Below are 22,225 nucleotides of genomic sequence, written 5' to 3'. Positions count from 1 at the left end.
GATCAGTGAGCCTGACCTCAGAGGTTAGGAAGATATTGGAGTCAATTGTTAAAGATGAGGTTTTGGAGAACTTGGTGACACAAGTCAAGATCAGCATGATTTTCTTGAGGGAAAATCTTGCCTGATAAACTTGCTGGAATTCTTTGAGGAGATTACAAGTAGGATAGATTAAGGGGACGTAGTGGATGTTGTAAAGTTGGACTTTCAGAAGGCCTTTGACGAGGTGCCACACATGAAGCTGCTTAATAAGTTAAGAGCCCATGGTATTGCAGAAAAGTTACTGGCATGGTTAGAGCATTGGCTGATTGGTAGGAGGCAGCAAGTGGGAATAAAAGGATCCTTTTCTGGTTAGCTACAATGACTAGTGCGGTTCTGCAGGGGTTGATGTTGCGACCACTTCCTTTCATGCTATATATTAATGATTTAGATGATGGAATAGATGGCTTTGTTGCCAAGTTTGGAGATGATACGAAGACTGGTGGAGAAGCAGCTCGTGTTGAGGAAACAAGTAGGCTGCAGAAAGACTTATACATAGAAACATAGCACAATTCAGGCCCTTCAGCCCACAAAGCTGTGCCAAACATGTCCTTACCTTAGAAATTACCTAGAGTTACCCATAGCCCTCTATTTTACTGAGCTCCATGTACCTATCCAGGATTCTCTTAAAGGACCCTATTGTATCTGCCTCCACCACCATCACCAGCAGCCCATTCCACGCACTCACCACTCTCTGCATAAGAAGCTTACCCCTGACATCTCCTCTGTACCTACTTCCCAGCACCTTAAAACTATGCCCTCTCATGCTAGCCATTTTAGCCCTGGGAAAAAGCCTCCGACTATCCACATGATCAATGCCTCTCATCATCTTATACACCATCTACTAATTTCCTCAGAAAATTCTGTAAGATTGGTCAGACATGACCTATAATCAACAAAGCCATGCTGACTATCCTTAATCAGTTCATGTCTATCCAAATACTTATATAACCGGTCCCTTAGAACACCTTCCAATAAATTTTCCACTACTGATGTCAGGCTCACCAGCCTATAATTTCCTGGTTTATTATTAGAGCCTTTCTTAAAGAGTGGAACAAGATCAGCTATCCTCCAACATGCACATAAAGTACTGAAGGAGCTCAGCTGGCTAGGCAGCATCAATGGAAAGGAATAAAGAGATTTATCAGTACCGGAAAGGAAGAGAGGTGAGCGTAAAATGCTAAGAGGAGGGGAGAGGGAAGTACAAAATGGCAGGTGATCAGAGAGGGAGGGGTGAAGAAAAGAGCTGGGAAGTTGATTGGTGAAAGAGATAAAGGGCTGGAGAAAGGGAAATCTTATAGGAGAGAACGAAGACCATGGAAAAAAGGGAAGTGAGAGGAGCACCAGAGGGAGGTGATCGACAGGTAAGGAGATAAGATGAGAGAGGGAAAGAGGAATGGAGAATGGTGAAGGAGAGGAAGGGGTGGTTAGAGAAAGTTAGAAAAATTAATGTTGGAGGTTGGAGGCTACCCAGACAGACGTCAAGTCAAGTCAAGTCACTTTTATTGTCATTTCGACCATAACTGCTGGTACAGTGCATAGTAAAAATGAGACAACGTTTTTCAGGACCATGGTGTTACATGACACAGTACAAAAACTAGACTGAACTGCGTAAAAAATATAAGACGTTGCTCCTCCAACGTGAGCATGGCCTCATTGTGGCAGCAGAGGAGGCTGTAGACTGAAATATTGAAATGGGAATGGGAAGTAGAATTGAAAAGGGTAGCAACCGGGAGATCTCACTCCTAGTGGCCTTCGGAGCAAAGGTGCTTGACAAAGCAGCCTTCCAATCTACATCAGGTCTCACTGACACACGGGAGGCCAGACCGGGAGCACCGGATACAGTAGATGGCCCCAGCAGACTCGCAGGTGGAGTGTTGCCTCACCTGGAAGAACTGCTTGTGGTTCTGAATGGCAGTGAGGGAGGAGGTGTACTGGCAGAGTTTGACAGATTCTTGATTAGTCAGGGCATGAAGGGATACGGGGAGAAGGCAGGAGATCGAGGCTGAGAGGAAAACTGCAAGGCCATGATGAAATGGAGGAGCAGACTCGATGGGATAAAGGCCCTAATTCTGTTCCAATACTTTATGGTCTTATAGAAATGGACGCGATGCGGTTGAGGGCAGCATTGATGGTGAAGGAAGAAAAGCCCCTTTCTTTGAAGATGGAGAGCATTTCAGTAGTTCTGGAATGAAAAGCCTCATCCTGACAGCAGATGTGGTGGAGACGGAGGAACTGAGGGATGAGGATTTTATTTTTACAAGTGACAGGGTGGGAAGAGGTATAGTCCAGGTAGCTGTAAGAGTCAATAGGTTTATAAAAGATAACAGGAGAAAGACTGTCTCCAGAGATGGAGACAGAGAGATCGAGAAAGGGGAGAGAGAGACCATGTAAATTTGGGGCAGGGTGAAGTTGGAGGTAAAGTTGATGAAATCGACAAGCTCAGTATAGGAGTGGGAAGCAACATCAACGTAGCGTAGAAAGAATTGGGGAGCAATGCCAGTGTAGACTTGGGACATGGACTGCTCCTCATAACTGATGAAATGGCAGGCTTAGCTGAGACCCATGTGAATGCCTAGAGCTACACCTATGGTTTGAAGAAAGTGGGAGGAGCAGCGGGAGGAATTATTGAGGGTAAGAACGAGTGCCCACCGAGTTCCTCCAGCATTCTGTGTGTGTTGCTTGGGATTTCCAGCAGCTGCAGATCTTGTCATGTTTCTTAACTGTCCTCCAATCCTCACTTTTTACCACACCTACTGTACATTGAAACATACAGTGAAATATGTTTCTGAAATGTTCTCCCACTGAGAGTTCTGACACCTGACATGGTTCAGTGTTGAGCACCAAATCCAATATAGATTCTCCTCTAGTCAGCTTGTCTAAATATTGTGTCAGGATTTCTTCCTGGACACACCAAACAAATTTCACCCATCTAAACCTTTTGCATGAAGGAGGTACCAATCAATATTAAGGAAGTTGACCTGACTAATTAAGAACCTGTCTACCTGTGCTTTAACTATTCCTAAGAACTTGGCCTCTGTAGCCATCTGTGGCAATGGGCACCATCCTTGTGGTGACCAAAACTGTACTTTGCAATTCAGCTGCGTTTAATAGAGTTGCACCTGTAAACTCCCATTGTGAACACTGTCAGCACTTTTGGACCAATTATTTGAGAAAAGATGTGGAGAGGGTTCAGAGAAGGTTCACGAATATGATTCCAGGAATGAAAGAGTTAATGTATGAGGAGTGTTTGGGCCCGTGCTACCGAAGTTTAGAAGAATAAGAGGTGAAACTCATTGAAACCTATGAAATATTGAAAGCACTAGATAGAGTGGACTTGGAGAAGATGTTTCCCATAGTGGGGGAGTCTAGGACCAGAGGGCAAAGCCTCAGTACAGAGCAATGGCCATTTAGAACAGAGATGGGGAGAAATTTCTTTAGCCAGAGGGTGGTGAATCTATGGAAGTTATTGCTACACACGGCTGTGGAGGCCAAATCACTTGGTATATTTAAAGTGGAGGTTGATAGGGTCTCGATTAATAAGGGTTTCAGTGGTGGAGTGGACTCTACAGCCGCTCCTGTATCTTGGCAGCACTCCATAAGACCCTAAGGCCATAAGACATAGGAACAGAAGTAGGCCATTCAGCCCATCGAGTCTGGTGTGCCATTCAATCATGGTTTGATCCAATTCTTCCAGTCATCCCCACTCCCCTGCCTTCTCCCCATACCCTTTGATGCCCTGGCTAATTAAGAACCTATCTATCTCTGCCTTAAATGCAACCAATGTCTTGGTCTCCACAGCTGCTTGTGGGAACAAATTCCACAGATTTACCACCCTCTGACTAAAGTAATTTCAATGCATTTCTGTTCTAAATGGACGTCCTTCAATCCTGAAGTCGTGCCCTCTTGTCCTGGACTCCCCTACCATGGGAAATAACGTAGCCATATCTAATCTATTCAGGCCTTTTAACATTCGGAATGTTTCTATGAGATCCCCCATCATTCTCCTGAACTCCAGGGAATACAGCCCAAGAGCTGTCAGACACGTTCCTCATACAGTAAGTCTTTCATTCCTGGAATCATTCTCGTGAATCCTCTCTGAATCCTCTCCAATGTCAGTATATCCTTTCTAAAATAAGGAGCCCAAAACTGCACACAATACTCCGTGTGGTCTCACAAGTGCCTTATAGAGCCTCAACATCACATCCCTGCTCTTATATTCTATTCCTCTTGAAGTGAATGCCAACATTGCACTTGCCTTCTTCACCACTGACTCAACCTGGAGGTTAACCTTTATGGTATCCTGCACAACAGCTCCCAAATCTTCAGCTGAGAAGATTAACGGGGTCTCTCTTCCCGCCATTACGGACATTTACACTACATGCTGCATCCGCAAAGCAAACAGCATTATGAAGGACCTCATGCACCCCTCATACAAATTCTTCTCCCTCCTGCTGTCTCAGAAAAGGCACTGAAGCATTCGGGCTCTCACAACCAGACTATGTAACAGTTTCTTCCTCCAAGCTATCAGACTGCTCAATACCCAGAGCCTGGACTGACACCAACTTACTGCCCTATTGGCCTGTTTATTATTTATTGTAATGCCTGCACTGTTTTGTGCACTTTATGCAGTCCTGGATAGATCTGTAGACTAGTGTAGTTTTTTTTCTGTGTTGTTTTTTACGTAGTTCAGTCTAGTTTTTGTACTGTGTCATAAACACCATGGTCCTGAAAAATGTTGTCTCATTTTTACTATGTACTGTACCAGCAGTTATGGTTGAAATTACAATAAAAGTGACTTGTCTTGACTTGACTTGAAGTCCCATTGCATCTCTGCATTTTGAATTCTCTCCCCTTCTAAATAATAGTCTGCCTGTTTATTTCTTGCACCGAAGTGCATGACCATGCACTTTCCATCTTATGGTCTCCCAGCTGTTACATTCTATTCCCAGACTAATAAAGACAGCTATGCTATTTATGAGGATGCTGTGTTGGCACCATAATATGTGGCAACTCTCGCTGGCTGACCCCAGCACATCCTCGGGTTGTGCTAGTTGTTAACATGAATGTCATATTTCACTCTACAGTAGGTGTGGTAAATGAATCTGAGTCTGCTTCTCAGCCACATAGATGACCGCCAAATAGTTCAAAAAAACAACAAAATATTGTATATGTACAAAATCCAGAATTAGCACAGAAACAGCAAGCATTATTTTCTGAATTTTATCAATGTCTGGATGTTTGGCCTAGTCCCATACATATCCTTGAGAACTTCACCTTGAAGTCTGTTTCTCAACAAAAACAAGATTAACGCCCTTACGCTGCCTCAATGCTGCTCGCCATTACGCAGGCTGTTTAAAGGTGCTGAGTGTTATGTACTGTTTCTTCCATGGTAATCTCTTACAGTGCATTTTCAGATGACAGGGAGATGCTTGTCAAACCAACACTTTTGTTTTGACCATGCAGCTACATAAAACCACAGCACACAAGCAAGAGGAATGTGCCGGCACCTACCATATAGGAAGGGAAAATGAGAACTCGCTTGTGTTTTCCACACGGCCACTGTGGGTCATCCACCAGGTTGGGATTGTATTCTGCAAACTCTGTCACTTCAGTACCTGTGAGGAAACACCAGTGTTAATCTGTCCATCTGGGTAGCCTCCACCCTGATAGCATGAATATTGATTTCTTCAACTTCCAGTAATACCCCCACTTCACCAGTCCCCATCCCGCTTTTCCCTCTCTCTCCTTATCTCCATGCCTACCTGTCACCTCCCTCTGGTGCTCCTCCCCATCGTTTCTGTCTTCATGGCCTTCTGTCCTCTCCAGCCCTGTATCTCTCTCACCATTCAACTTTTCAGCTCTTCATCCATACCCCTCCCAGTTTCACCGATCACCTTGTGATCCTTTCTCCCCTCCCCCACCTTTTAAATCTACTCCTCATCTTTTTTTCTCCAGTCCTGCCCAAGGGTCGCAGCTCAAAACGTTGACTGTACACTTTTCCATTGATAATTCCCAGTGGGGACGAGTGAACAGGGATAATTCCCAGTGGGGACGAGTGAACAGGGATATTTCCCAGTGGGGATGAGTGAACAGGGATATTTCCCAGTGGGGATGTGTGAAGAGGGATATTTCCCAGTGGGGACGAGTGAACAAGGATATTTCCCAGTGGGGACGTGTGAAGAGGGATATTTCCCAGTAGAGACGAGTGAACAGGGATATTTCCTAGTGGATAGGAGTGAACAAGGATATTTCCCAGTCGGGATGAGTGAACAGGGGTATTTCCCAGTGGGGACAGGTGAACGGGGATATTTCCCAGTGGGGACAGGTGAACAGGGATAATTCCCAGTGGGGACGAGTGAACAAGGATAATTCCCAGTGGGGACGTGTGAACAGGGATGTTTCCCAGTGGAGAGGAGTGAACAGGGTTATTTTCCAGCGGAGAGGAGTGAACAGGGATATTTCCCAGTGGGGACAGGTGAACGGGGATATTTCCCAGTGGGGACAGGTGAACGGGGATATTTCCCAGTGGAGAGGAGTGAATAGTCCTGAAATAGTGTCCCAGCCCGAAATGCCAACTGATGAGATTGGGTGCAGATGAGATTTACAAGGATGTTGCCTGGATTGGGGAGCGTGCCTTATGAGAGCGTCGGAGGATGAAAGGTGACCTGATAGAGGTGTATAAGACGATGAGAGGCATTGATCATGTGGATAGTCAGAGGCTTTTTCCCAGGGCTGAAATGGTTGCCACAAAGAGGACAAAGGTTTAAGGTGCTTGGGAGTAGGTTCAGAGGAGATGTCAGGGGTAAGTATTTTACTCAGAGAATGTGAGTGTGTGGAATGGGCTGCTGGCAATGGCGGTGGAGGTGGATACGATAGGGTCTTTTAAGAATCTTTTGGATAGGAACATGGAGCTTAGAAAAATAGAGGGCAATGGGTAACTCTAGTAATTTCTAAGGTAGGGACATGCTCGGCATGGGCCGAAGGGTCTGTATTGTACTGTAGGTTTTCTAGTTTCTATAATTGTTCCGACAGGATGAGATTATTTCAGACTGACACAGTGGATAATTATTCCGATGGGATGGGGTTATTACAGACTGACACGGTGGATAGTTGTTCCGATGATATGGTGTCATTGCAGATTGACACAGTGGGTTGATTTAATAGAATATTTATTGCAGAACAGTACAGTGGATAATTACTGCAATGGGATTGTTATTACACAGTGGCACGATGCATACAGTCGGCCCTCCTTATCCGCGGATTCCGTATGCGCGGATTCAACCAACCACAGATCGGGAAAACCCGGAAGTTCTCTCTCCAGCACTCATTGCTTGAGCATGTACAGACTATTTTTACTTGTCATTATTCCATAAACAATACAGTATAACAACTATTTACATAGCATTTACATTGTATTGGGTATTATAAGTAATCTAGAAATGACTTAAAAGTACAGGCAGTCCCCAGGTTATGAATGAGTTCCGTTCCTGAGTCTGTCTTTAAGTTGGATTTGAAGTCGGAACCCGTACATCCGGTATTATTTAGCGTCAGTTAGTCAAACGTTTTTCTTAGTATATAGTACATATTTTAACTTTCTATGCATATAAAACACTTAAGTATTTAACACTTACGTATTTCAATAATTAAATCACTGCGTTGCTTAGTAATAATTGTAGCTTTCATCGGGGTAGGGCCTTTCTCATGCTCCATTAAAATTGTTCCGATCGTTCACCGACTGTAGCCTAACGCTTTTCTAATGACCGATGGCGTTTCAACTCTTTCCGATAGCTTTTTTCCACCTTTGTTTCAATCGCGATCATGATTATTTTCGTGAACAGAAACACTGCAGATTCAGAGCTGCGACGCCAGGTCCTAATGTCCACCACACGGAGACATGTTAAATAAAGTCCGGGGTTCCGCTGGGTCCTAAAGACCACTGCACCCATACATTAAGGGACTTGAGCATCTGCGAATTTTGGTATCTGTGGGGGGTCCCGGAACCAATCCCCCGTGGATAAAGAGGGCCAACTGTAATTGTTTCAAAGAGATTTGTATTGTTCCAAATGGATAATTCTTCTGATGGGATTGAGTTACTAGAGACTGGCATGATGGGTAATTGTTCTCTTGAGATGGGATTGTTACAAACTGGCACAGTGGATCATTATTCCACTACAATGAGGGAGGTATAAAACAGTGGCACAGTGGATAATTATTCCGCTACAATGGGGTGGGTATAGAACAGTGGCATGGTGGGATAATTGCTCCATAACATCATAAGGTACAGGAGCAGAATTAGGCCATTTGGCCCATCAAGTCTACCCCAGCATTTCATCATGGCTGATCCATTTTTCTTCTCAGCCCCAGTCTCCTGCCTTCTCACCATATCATTTATTAGAACAAAGAAATCTACAGCACATTACAGGTCCTTCGGCCCTCAATGTTGTGCAAAACCATGTAACCTACTCTAGAAATTTCCCTACCGCCCAGCTCTAGCACCATTGCTGGCAGTGCATTCCATGCATCCATCACTCTCTGTGTGAAAAACTTAACCCTGACATCCCCTCTGTAGCACTTCCATGCTCCTTAAAACTATGCCCTCTCGTGTTAGCCAAGGATCAATGCCTCTCATCATCTTATACACCTCTATCAGGTCACCTCTCATCCTCCATTGCTCCAAAAAGAAGAGGCCAAGTTCCCTCAACCTATTCTCATCAGGCACACTCTCCGGTCCAGCCAATCTCCTTGTAAATCTCCTCTGCACTCTTACTGTCGTATCCACATCCTTCCTGTAGTGTGGTGACCAGAACTGGGCACAGTACTCCATTTGGAGTCTGTACAAGTTGGGGATTGCCTGACAAATCAAGAGTCTATCAACCTCTGCCTGAGATGTACATAAAGTCTTGGCCTCCACAGCTGCCTGAGGCAACAAAGTCACCTTAAGACAATAGACAATAGGTGCAGAAGTAGACCATTCGGCCCTCTGAGCCTGCACCACCATTTTGAGATCATGGCTGATCAATTACTATCCATACCCGGTTCCTGCCTTGTCCCCATATCCCTTGATTCCCCTATCCATAAGATACCTATCTAGCTCCTTCTTGAAAGCATCCAGAGAATTGGCCTCCACTACCTTCCGAGGCAGAGCATTCCAGACCCCCACAACTCTCTGGGAGAAGAAGTTTTTCCTTAACTCTGTCCTAAATGACCTACCCCTTATTCTCAAACCATGCCCTCTGGTACTGGACTCTCTCAGCATCTGGAACATATTTCCTGCCTCTATCTTGTCCAATCCCTTAATAATCTTATATGTTGCAATCAGATCCCCTCTCAATCTCCTTAATTTCAGCGTGTACAAGCCCAGTCTCTCTAACCTCTCTGCGTAAGACAGTCCAGACATCCCAGGAATTAACCTTGTGAATCTACGCTGCACTTCCTCTACAGCCAGGATGTCCTTCCTTAACCCTGGAGACCAAAACTGTACACAATACTCCAGGTGTGGTCTCACCAGGGCCCTGTACAAATGCAAGAGGATTTCCTTGCTCTTGTACTCAATTCCCTTTGTAATAAAGGCCAACATTCCATTAGCCTTCTTCACTGCCTGCTGCACTTGCTCATTCACCTTCAGTGACTGATGAACAAGGACTCCGAGATCTCTTTGTATTACTCCCTTACCTAACTCTACACCATTCAGATAATAATCTGCCTTCCTGTTCTTACTCCCAAAGTGGATAACCTCACACTTATCCACATTAAACGTCATCTGCTAAGTATCTGCCCACTCACTCAGCCTATGACCTTTGAGTTTGCCTGGCACTTTTTTCTTTGTAATAGCAATGACACTCACTCCTTCTCCCTGACATTCACCGACTTCTGGCACACTGCTAGTGTCTTCCACAGTGAAGAATGATGCAAAGTACTAATTAAGTTCATCTGCACAAGACACACAAAATGCTGGAGGAACTCAGCAGGCCAGGCAGCATCTGTGGAAAAGAGTACAGTCGATGTTTTGAGCTGAGACCCTTCAGCAGGACTGGAGAAAAAAACATGAGGAGCAGATTTAAAAGGTGAGGGTCCATACTTTTGTCCTCCATTACTATCTCACAGGCATCACTTTCCAGTGGTCCAATATGAACTCTCACCTCCCTTTTACTCTTAATATAATTGTAAAAACTTTTCAAACTCTGCTTTATATTATTGCCTAGTTTGCCCTCAGATTTCGTCTTCTCCCTTTTTATAGCTTTTTTCGTTGCCTAAAATGAATGCAGCAAGGAAATAAGGCGAAGACTAGCAATGGCATGCACAAGCACTACCAAACTCTGGAACATCTGGAAAGATAGATCTGTGAGCACTGACACCAAGATACACCTCCTCAAGAGTCTCGTCTGGCCAGTAGCCCTACATGGCTGTGAAACATGGACCCTAAAGGAGCTGATGAAAAGAAGTTGACAGCATTTGAGATGAAGACATACAGACGGATCCTCAGGGTATCATACATTGAAAGGAGATCCAACAATTTCATCCTAGAAAAGGTTGGCATGAAACCAATACTTCTGGAAACTGTTATCCAAAGGAAACTTTGTTATTTTGGACACATCTCAAGAACCGATGACAAACGAGAACACACTGCGCTTAAAGGTAGAGTAGAAGGAGCCGTTCCCGAGGCAGTCAGAGGACAACTTGGATCGACAACATCAAGCACTGGACCAGCCTCACTGCCAGAGATGCAAGAGGTTTGACTGCCGACAGATCGCAGTGGAAGAAAGTGGTCGCCGAGGCTCTGGCAGAGTGTGGCACATGATGATGATGATGAGTTGCCTTTGGTTGGATTTTAAAAGCTTCCCAATCAGCAACATCCCACTCACTTTTGCTACCGTATGTGGCCTTTCCTTGGCTTTTATTCAGTCCTCAACTTCCTTTGTCAGCCACAATTGCCCACCTCTGTCCTTTGGGAACTTCTTCCTCTGTGGGATACATCTATCCTGCAACTTGTGACCTATTCCCAGAAACTTCAGCCATCTCTGCTCTGCTGTCATCCCCACCAGTATCCTCCTCCAGTCCACCTGGGCAAGCTCCTCTCTCGTGCCTCTGTAATTCCCTTTATTCCATTGTGACTCTGATACACGTGACTTATGCTTCTCCCTGTCAAATTGCAGTATGAATTCAATCATATTATAGAACATAGAAAGTTCTAAGATCTGGGTTATTACACAACACCCAATCTAAGATGGCCTTTCCCAGAGTAGACTCAAGCACAAGCTGCTCTAAAATCCATCTTGTAGGCATTCAAGAAATTCCTTTCCTTGCGATCCGACAGCAATCTGATTTTGCCAATCCCCTTACATATTGAACTCACCCATTACAATTATGTCATTACCCAACAAACAGAATTACAGATAATGAAATTTGTGGCTTTGTGGCAAAGTTTATGAATGATACTAAGATAGGTGGAGGGGTAGGTAGTGCTGAGGAAGCAATGTGATTCCAGCAGGACTGAGACAAATTGGAAGAATGGGCAAAAATGTGGTTGATGGAATACAGTGTTGAGAAATATATGATAATGCATTTTGGTAAAAGGAACAATAATGCTGACTATGGTATAAATGGGAAGAAGGTTCAAACATCAGAGGGACTTAGGAGTCCTAGGCCAAGTCATTGGGTGCACTTAAAGCAGAGATAGATAGTTTCTTGATTAGCCAGGACATCAAAAGGTATGGGGAGAAGGCAGGGGACTGAGGATGACTGGAAGAATTGGATCAGCCATGATTGAACGGCCAAGCATTCTCAATGGGCCAAATGGCCTACTACTGCTCCTATACCTTATGGTCTTATAGTCCTTGTCCAAACTCCCAGCAGGTTAATTTACAGATTGAGTCTGAGATAAAGAAGGCAAATGCAATGTTGGCATTTATTTCAAGGGGAAAAGAATATAAAAGCAAGGAGAAAATGCTGAGGCTTTGTAAGACACTGTTCAGGCCACACTTGGAGTATTGTCAACAGTTTTGGGGCTCATATCTTCGAAAGGATGTGTTGTCATTGCAGAGAGTCAAGAGGAGGTTCACGATGATGATTCTGGGAATGAAGTGGTTAAACTATGAGGAGCATTTGGCAGCTTTGGGCCTGTACTCACTGGAATTTAGAAGAATATGGGGGGGGGGGGGTGGAATCTCATTGAAACCTACTGAATGTATGTTGAAGAACCTAGATAGGGTGGATGGGGAGAGGATATTTCCTCTGGTGGGGGTATCCATAACTAGACAGCACAGCCTCAAAACTGAGGGGCAATCCTTTAGAGCAGGGGTAAGGAAGAATTTTTATAGCCAGGCAGAGTTAATCTGTGGTATGCTCTGACACAAACTACGGTGGAGGCCAAGTCCATAAGGCAGAATCTGATCTTTTCTTGATTGGTTAGGCCATCAAAGGATATGGCAAGAAAGCAGTTGTATGGGTTTGAGTGAGATCCAGGATCGGCCACGATGGAATGGTGAAGCAGACTCGATGGGTTGAATGGCCTAATTCTGCTTCTATGTCTTATGGTCTTATTACATTCCTTTCCAGCTCCCTTTGCAATCACAACCCCACATCTTGGCTATTACTTGGAGGCCTATCTATGACTCCTATTATGTTTTTCACCCTTGCAGTTTCTTAACTCTAACTACAAAAGATTCAACATTCTCTGACCCTATGTCATCTCTTTCAAACGAAGTAACTCCATCTCTTACCAACAGAAGAACCACACCACACCTAGGCCTTTCTGCCTGTCCTTTTGATACAAAGTATATCCTTTGATGTTAAGCTCCCATCTATGGCCTTCTTTCAGCCACAACTCAGTGATGCCCACAACATCATACCGACCAATCTATAATTGACCCACAAGTGCCTTTAAAAAAAAGCACCTTCAGTCCTTCATTCTTCGCCCTTCTGAATTTTGCCTCTCTGGTAAAATTTAACTCCTAGCTCTGTCTGCATTTGTACCCAATCATTGGATTGTCCTTCCTTACATTCATGTTACATCCATCATCTGCTTGTAAACCTGCTGGTTCATCCTCAGCTCCATCAAACTGGTTTCTATCCCCCTGCAATATTAGTTTAAACTATTCCCAACAGCTCTAGTAAATCTGCCTGCAAGCCTTCCCAGGATCTGGACCTGGACCTCCTTACCTCAACATACCACCACGTTGTTATGGTTTCCTGTCGTCCAGCTGTAATTTACATGGCAAAGTCAAGTATGAATTGGAACTTTATGTGGACTCTGTGTGCAGGTCTCTCGAACTCTGCAATAGGAAAGTCCAACATACAGTAAGCTTGAACTTCATGTATGATCATCTTACACCCATTACATACCTGTTTCGATGCTTCCCTGGGAACTGCTGGCCCTCCCGAGAGGAGTGTTACGATGGCTAGTGTTGCGAAACTGGGATAAAGATGCCGTGGAATCTATCGTGTTCCTCCGTCCACCAAGCACGTTAGTTGGATAAAGAAACTGTGTGTAGGAAACAGTCTGGGAAGGAAATGATTAAAAATGTTATCAGTGAAAATGTATCCTGAAACACTTCTTGTCCCTGATCCCCAACAGAGCCGACATTCCAGGAGACTGACAATAACCTGATCCTGATAGAGCTGAGGTTGTACAAGACTGACAATAACCCCCATGTCTCTGATCCCGATAGAGTTAACGTTGAAGAAGAGACAATAACCTCCTTGTCCCTGATCCCCAATAAAGCTGAAGTCGTACAAAGGGGACAGCCACCCTCTTGACCCTGATCCCGATAGATCCAAGATTGTATAAGGAGTACAGTAACCTCCTTGTACCTGATCGTACCGGATCCTGATAGAGCTGATGTCGTATAAAGAGGACAAGAACCTCCATGTCCCTGATCCCGATAGAGCTGAGGTTGTACGGGGGGGGGGGGGGGGGGGCAATATCCACCTTCTCCCTGATCCCAATAGAGTCGAGGTACAAGTTGGACAATAACCCCCTTGTCTCTGATCCCCATAGAGCTGAGGTTGTACGTTGGACAATAGCCCCCTTGTCTCTGATCCCAATATAGAGTTGAGGTTGCACAAGGGGGGACAATATCTGCATTGTCCCTGATCCTGATAGAGACAAGGGTGTACAAGGGAGACAATAACATTCCTGTTTCTGATCCCATTAGAGCCGTGGTTGTACAAGACAGACAATAACCTCTTGTCCCTGAGCCCGATAGAGCTGAGGTTGTACAAGGGAGACAATAATCTCTTTGTTTCGAATTCCCAATAGAGAAATTGGGATTATTGACCTTGTAACAGAGAAAGTTGGGATATGGAGGGGTTGGTTTCAAAGAAGCGAATCGTGCGTAGATCTGGAACATAAGGAGAAAGGGCATCCACTGGAAGGGTGATGTTGAAGGACATAAAGACACCTGTTCTCATACTTCCCCTTCGCTGATGATTTGTCTTCAAGCTGAATCCTTAAATCTATTTCTCTTTCCATAGATGCTGCCTGACCCAATGAGTATTTTCCATATTTTCTGCCTGTATTTATTATTTCCAACATCTATAGTTATTTGTTTTATGTTAGAAATAAACTTTTTGTAATAAAAGTCTGTTTAAATGAAAGTTCAATGTCAATTTATTATTGAAGTGAATATATGTCACCACTTACAACCCTGAGATTCATTTTCTTGTGGGCATACTCAATAAATCAATAATAGAATAATAACCATAATAGAATCAATGAAAGACTGCAACAACTTGGGTGTTCAACCAGTGTGTAAAAGACAACAAACTGTGAAAATTCAAAAAGAAAGTAGTAATAATAATAATAATAATAATAAGCAATAAATATCAAGAACCTGAGATGAAGAGTCCTTGAAAGTGAATCAATAGGAACACTTCAGTGATGGGGCAATTGAAGTTGAGTAAGGTTATCCCCATTGGTTCAAGAGCCTGATTGGAGGGGTAATAACTGTTCCTGAACCTGGTGGTGTGAGTCCTGAGGCTCCTGTACCTTCTTCCTGATGGCAACAGTGAGAAGAGAGCATGACATGGGTGTTGGGGGTCCCTGATGGTGGATCCTGCCTTCCAGTGACAACACTTTGTGTAGATGTGCTCAATGGTGGGGAGGGCTCTCCCCATGATGGACTGGGCCGTATCCACTACTTTCTGTAGGATTTTCTGTTCAAAGGCATTGGTGTTTCCATGCTAAACTGTGATGCAGCTAGTCAATATACTCTCCACCACACAACTCCAGAAGTTTGTCAGAGTTTTAGATGTCAAATCTTCGCAAACTGCTCGGGAAGTAGAGGCACTTCCATGCTTTCTTTATAATTGCCCTTACGTTCTGGGGCAAGGACAGGTGCTTTAAAATGATAACACCAAGGAATTTAAAGTGTCCGACCTTCTCTACCTCTGATCTCCCAATGAGGACTGGCTCATGGAAGTCTTGTTCCCTTCTCCTGAAGTCTACAATCAGTTCCTTGGTCTTGTTGACATTGAGAAATAGTCTGTAGTTCTGCCATCACTCAGCCAGATTTTCAATCTCCCTTCTATCTGCTGGTCATGACCTATGATTCAACCTACGACAGTGGTGTTGTCAGGAAATTTGAATATGGCATTGGAGTTGTGCTTAACCTCACGGTCATTGGTGTAAAGCCAGACGAGCAGGGGGCTAAGCACACAGCCCTGTGGTGCACCTGTGCTAATGGAGAGCACGGAGGAGATGTTGTTGCCAATCCAAACTGATTGGGATCTGCAAGTGAGGAAATTTAGAATCCAATTACATAAGGAGGTATTGAGGCCAAGGTCTTGAAGCTTATTCGAGCAACACACACAAAATGCTGGAGGAACTCAGCAGGCCAGGCAGCATCTATGGAAAAAAGTACAGTCGAGGTTTTGGGTCAAAACCCTTCAGCGGAACTGGAGAAAAAAAGCAGAGCAGCAGATTTGAAAGATGGCAGAAGGGGACAGAGAAACAGACGACAGGTGAAACTTGGAGGAGGAGGGATGAAGCAAAGAGATAGGGACTTGATTGGTCAAAGAGATAGAAGGCTATGGAAGAATGAAGATGGGGCGGGGGAGGAGCACCAGAGAGAAGCATTGGGCAGGCAAGGAGATAATATGAGAGAGGGACAAGGGGATGGGAAATGGTGAAGATGGGGGAAGGGGTGGAGGCATTACTGGAAGGTTGAGAAATTAATGTTTTAATTTCTGTTGAACCTAATGTTCATACCATCAGGTTGGAGGCTACCCATATGGAATAGAAGGTGTTGTTCCTCCAACCTGAATGTGGTCTCATCATGACTGTAGAAGAGGCCTTGGATTTTTTTTTCTTTTTTTAAAATCTTTTTATTAATCTTTAAACAAACATAAGAAGAAAAACAGCAAATACAGAGAGCTTGAGAGTACATAATTAATAAGGCTAGGATGCAAATACAGTTAATAATCCAAATATGTATAATAACTTCCCAAACTCATGGTGTATTACAAAAAATGGAAAAAAAACCCAAAAGAAAAAAAGAGCTAACTTAACCAACATGGGCTATTGTATCATGTCGAGTATACACAGTAGTGTCAATAACTCCGCACCTCCATCCAAATAACTAAAGGTGTTAAGAAAAAGGTTTGGGAAAGGTCAGTTTAACTCATGAAAATATTGAATAAATGGTCTCCAGGTTTCTTCAAATTTGACCCAAGGGTCAAAAATGACACTTCTAATTTTTTTCTAAACTCAAACAAGAAATAGTTTGGGAAGACTATTGAAATATAGTTGGGGGATTAATTTCTTTCCAGTTCAGTAGAATAGATCTTCTAGCCGTTAGTGTGGCAAATGCAATCATCCGCCGAGCTGAGGGGGATAAACAACTGTTATTCACCATTGGTAAGCCAAAAATTGCAGTAATAGGATGAGGTTGCAAGTTAATACTCAAAACTGTTGAATTGATACCAAAAATATCTTTCCAGTATTTTTGCAAGCAGGGGCATGACCAAAACATGTGAGTCAATGAGGCTACTTCAGAATGGCATCTGTCACAGATTGGATTAACATGAGAATAAAATTGAGCAAGTTTGTCCTTGGCCCTATGAGCCCTATGTACAACCTTGAATTGCATTAGGGCATGTTTGGCACAAATAGAAGAGGAGTTAACTAGCTGTAAGATTTCCTCCCATTGCTCTGCAGGTAAGGGACATTGAAGTTCTTTTCGCCATTCATTCTTAATTTTATCTGACATCCCTGGTTGTATTTTCATGATCATATTATAAATGACGACTACTAAACCCTTCTGATAGGGATTTAAACCTAGAATTTTTTCCGTAATATCAATTGGGCATGAATTCGGAAAGGACTGTAGCATATTATTCAAAAAATTTCTAATTTGTAAGTTTCTAAAAAAATGGGCCCTGGACAAATTATATTTATTGGACAGCTGTTCAAAGGACATAAAACATTTATCTGAAAATAAATCATGAAAACATGTTATACCCCTTGTTTTCCATAGCACAAAGGCTTGATTCATAAGAGAGGGCTGAAAAAGAAAGTTAGATATAATAGGGCTTGATAAGATGAACTTATTAAAGCAAAAAAATATACAGAATTGAAACCATATTCATAATGTATATTTAACCATAGGGTTAGTCATTTGTTTATTCAGTTTAGAGAGGACAAAGATGCTAAGATAGAGAACAATGAAAAACCTTGTACAGATTTACCCATTGTCAACTTTGTATTGCCACCAACTCCTGTGTCCAAAATATTAAATATCAGATGTTAACTGCCCAGTAGTAAAATCTTAGGTTTGGCAAAGCCAAACCACCTTCCTTCTTAGGCTTATGTACATATTTTTTACTTAATCTAGGATTTTTATTCTGCCATACATACGAGGATATTTTGGAGTCAATAATATCAAAGAAAGATTTAGGAATAAAAATTGGTAATGCTTGAAGTATAAAAATTTAGGTAAAACTATTATCTTAATAGAATTGATTCGACCAACCAATGACAAAGACAATGGGAACCATCTAGTAATGAGTTGCTTAATCTGGTCAATTAAAGGTAAAAAGTTAACTTTAAATAAATCCTCATGTTTCTTGGTAATTTTAATACCCAAATAAGTAAAGTTATCTGTAACTACTTTATATGGTAGATGTTTATAAATTGGAACTTGCGTATTTAATGGGAATAATTCACTCTTACTAAAATTCAGTTTATAGCCAGAAAAACTACTAAACTGAGCAAGCAAAGATAAAATAACAGGAACAGATCTCTCAGGATCAGAGATATATAGTAACAAATCATCAGCATATAGTGATCGCTTATATGTCCATTCCCCACGGGAACTACCAAAAATGTTAGGTGAATCACGAATAGCAATGGCTAAGGGTTCCAAAGCAATGTCAAATAGTAGAGGACTTAAAGGACAGCCTTGCCTCGTGCCACGAAACAGCTGAAAAAAGGGAGATCTTTGATTATTGGTAAGAACCGAGGCCAAAGACTTGTAATATATTAAATAAATCCATGATATAAATGTCGGGCTAAAGTTAAAATTCTGAAGCATATTAAATAAATACGGCCATTCAACTCTGTCAAACGATTTCTCAGTATAATTTCCAATCTAGTGGCCAAAATTTTGGTAAAAATCTTGGAATCCACATTCAGCAAAGATATAGGTCAACATGATGCACATTCAATAGGGTCTTTGCATTTTTTAAGAATTAGAGAAATGGAGGCTTCATAAAAAGATTGTGGTAATTTACCTACAGTTAATGCATCCTTAAAAATTTTACATAACCAAGGAGAGAGTATAGAAGAAAAAGATTTTAAAAATTCTGCAGTATAACCATCCGGACCAGGGGCTTTACCTGAATTCATTGAAAAATTAGCCTCTTCTATTTTGGTTTCCATAATGGGTGCATCTAATGATACACAATCCTCGGCTGTTAATTTCGGGATATTCAGTTTCCTTAAAAATTCATCCATTATGGAAGAATCATCAGAAAATTCTGATTGATATAAAGAGTTATAAAATTCTTGAAAGGCTTTATTTATCTCTTTATGATCAATCGTCAGAGTACCATCTCGTTTACGGATCTTAATGATCTGATGTTTAACCGAAGCAGTTTTCAATTGATTAGCCAATAATTTACCAGATTTTTCCCCATGTATATAAAACGGAGTCCTAGATTTAATTAATTGATTTTCAATCGAAGAGGATAATAGCAAACTGTGCTCCATTTGAAGTTCAACTCTCTTTTTATAAAGCTCTTTACTAGGAGTCACAGAGTAAGTCTTACCAATTTCTTTAATTTTATCAACCAACATAAGTATTTCAGTGTTAATTCGTTTTCTGACTCCAGCAGAGTATAAAATAATTTGTCCACAGATAAATGCTTTAAAAGCGTCCCATAATATTTCACTAGAAATCTCTTCTGTAAAGTTTGTTGAAAAGAACAAATCAATTTGTTGTTTAATAAAGTTGAGTAAGTCTGAATCCTGAAATAGAGAAGAGTTGAACCGCCATGATTTAACACTTGAGGATGAATCTGTTTTCTTAATAGATAGTTTCAAAGGCGCACAATCAGAGATAGTAATAGAGTCATAATTACAATCAATAATGTCTGTAAGTAAACGATGATCGATAAAGAAATAGTCAATTCTTGAATAATCATGATAAACATGACAGAAATATGAAAATTCTTTATCCTTAGGGTGTAGAAATCACCAAATTTCAGAAATTCCCGAATCAACCATAAAGGAGTTAATGAGAGAGGCCGATTTATTCGTAAGAACCTGAATAGATTTAGATCTATCCATTGAGGGATTTAAACAACAATTAAAATCCCCACCCATTATCAGCATATACTCATTTAAATTAGGAAGGGATGTGAATAAACACTTAAAAAATTCCGGACAGTCAAATTTTGGAGCATAAGCATCCACTAAAACAACTTTTTGGTTAAAAAGTAAACCAGTGAGGAGCAAAAATCTACCTTGTGGGTCTGAAATTATTTCATAATGTATAAAAGAGGTTGAGGAGTCTATAAAAATAGAAACGCCTCTTACTTTATCTTGAGAATTCGAATGATACTGTTGATCCTTCCAAAACCTTAAAAAAAGTTGACTATCCTCTTTCCTCACATGAGTCTCTTGTGCAAAAATAATATTAGCATTCATTCTATGGAATACTTTAAATATTTTTTTCCATTTAATCGGATGGTTTAAACCATTTGTATTCCAAGACACAAAGTTAATAATCTTATCCATATTGTTAATATTTATCATAGTAAACACACAAGGTTAAACAGAAGATAAACTCATGAATCCGGAAGAGGAGAGCAGATTCAAAGAGGAACCTATAGTTACGACACTTCAGACATTTTGGTATATTCAAGTCAGCCCATGAAGGTAAAACTAAGCGAAAAGCAAAAGAGAAACCCCCTCCCCCCACCCGCGAAAACCCAAGAAAAAGCCAGAGAAAGGCCAGCAGGCAAACTAACACTAATTTTACTCCCATCTCTCAAGATGGCAGCTCAAAAAAAAATGAAAAAAAGAAGACACAAACCGTCCATATTAAAAAAAACAAAGGGTTAGTATAACAGGAAGAAGACTATAAAATTAGTATTATTTAAAAAAATAGACAAGATTAAGAGAGAAAAAAAAGACTAAACCGTTAAAACCTAAAACAGGGTAGCATAATACTAATATTTCGATAGAACACCAGCAGTCTTGTTCAGACACACCAGAACGGATGTGACGTGTCCAAGAACTAAGGTCTTATGGGAAGAAGAAACAACATCTAAAAAGAGAAATTTTTTTAAAAGACTGAATGTTTCAGCATAAAAGATATAAAGCAAAAATATATTCAAACTTAAAAACATTTAATTAGTAGCTTTCAAAATCAAAAGAATAATGATAAAAGGGTCTCAAAAGAAGCCGAAAACAGCCCTTTACTTTAACATGTAGAAAGTAATTATACTACCAGTCATCACATACGGATCTTCAAATTATGAAAGGTCCGAATCTATAAGCTAGTTGTTAGCTTAAAAGAAAAAGCAGAAACAATAAAAACCATTAAAGAGAGATAATAAAAATACAATACGTTAATCAGCTCATAGTAGAAAGATGATGTTCCTCGAGAAATCTTTGGGCATCAGCTGGAGATTTGAACAGCCGACGAGAATTATCAGGAAGAACAACTCTCAGATGCGCTGGGAATAACAGCACTTGTTTGAAGCCTTTCCGATAGAATTCCGACATCACCTGTTTAAAAGCCATTCTTTCCCTCAAAACTTCAGGGCTAAAATCTTCCTCAATACGAAATTTGAAATCTTGAAAGTCGATCATGCCTTTTTGTCGGGCAGCTCAAATCAGGCGATCTTTAATATGAGCATAGTGAAGCCGTAGGATTACTGGCCGTGGTCTCTCACCTGGAGCTGGTTTTAAGCGAGAAATGTGGTGCCCACGGTCGATCACTGGAGGGGTATCCAGAACATGAGCCGAACACACCCATTAAGAATATAGAGAAAAATTCAACCGGATCTCCCTTCTTGACATTTTCCGGGAGCCCAATTATCCGCAGGTTCTGTCTTCGAGATTGATTTTCAAGATCAATAATTTTGGATTTGTAGCGTTCCAGCACTTGAGAAGTCGAAGACAGCTTTTGTTCCAAAGTTTCGATTTTACAATCTCTCTGACGGACGACTTCTTCAAGAGCTGAAATTCTTGCATGTTGTTGTTGAATTTCCGATTTAAGTGATTGAAGACTTACATTGACTGTCTTTAAAGTTTCATCAAGCTGAGAAAATTTTGGGCTGAGTTTATCCTCCAGTCTCTCATCCATGAGTTTCCTGATTGCATCCAGAGTTAATGGTTCTTTAGTTGGTCTCGCTTCTTTAGTTTCTTGTGATCACCCAGCCATTTTAACAAGTTGAAAATATAATTCAAAAAGTCGAAAAGTATATCTTAAATATCAACCCCTTTAGGGTAGGTATAAATAAGTCAGTTAGGGGGTGATTGCAGGTAAAAGTAGTAAAAGGATTGGAGAGAAGCCTAATTCAGCTTCACACCATGAGCGCCATCTTGAGAGTCTGGGATTTTCATATTGGAATGGGACGTGGAATTAAAATGTGTGGCCACTAGGAGATCCTGTTTTTTCTGGCAGATGGAGCGTAGGTGCTCAGCGGTGGTCTCCCAATCTACGTCGGGTCTCACCGA

At 41.7% G+C, this 22,225-nt stretch overlaps 1 protein-coding gene across 2 annotated transcripts in view; it reads right to left on the bottom strand.

The window, feature by feature from the left end:
* The window catches only part of LOC140741428 (CDK5 and ABL1 enzyme substrate 1-like), a 253,629-nt gene that overhangs the window by 26,473 nt on the left and 204,931 nt on the right, over positions 1-22,225 (bottom strand). For both annotated transcript variants that reach the window (XM_073071649.1, XM_073071732.1), the window contains 2 exons: positions 13,381-13,537; positions 5,551-5,654 (listed from right to left, as the gene is read on the bottom strand). In XM_073071649.1, the coding sequence (XP_072927750.1) occupies positions 5,551-5,654; positions 13,381-13,537 (261 nt within the window). The remainder of the gene's footprint in view (positions 1-5,550; positions 5,655-13,380; positions 13,538-22,225) is intronic.

The sequence above is a fragment of the Hemitrygon akajei genome, chromosome 1 (assembly GCF_048418815.1).
Source record: "Hemitrygon akajei chromosome 1, sHemAka1.3, whole genome shotgun sequence".
In the NCBI taxonomy this organism is placed as follows: domain Eukaryota; kingdom Metazoa; phylum Chordata; class Chondrichthyes; order Myliobatiformes; family Dasyatidae; genus Hemitrygon; species Hemitrygon akajei.
This window is presented reverse-complemented; position numbering and strand designations above follow the sequence as displayed.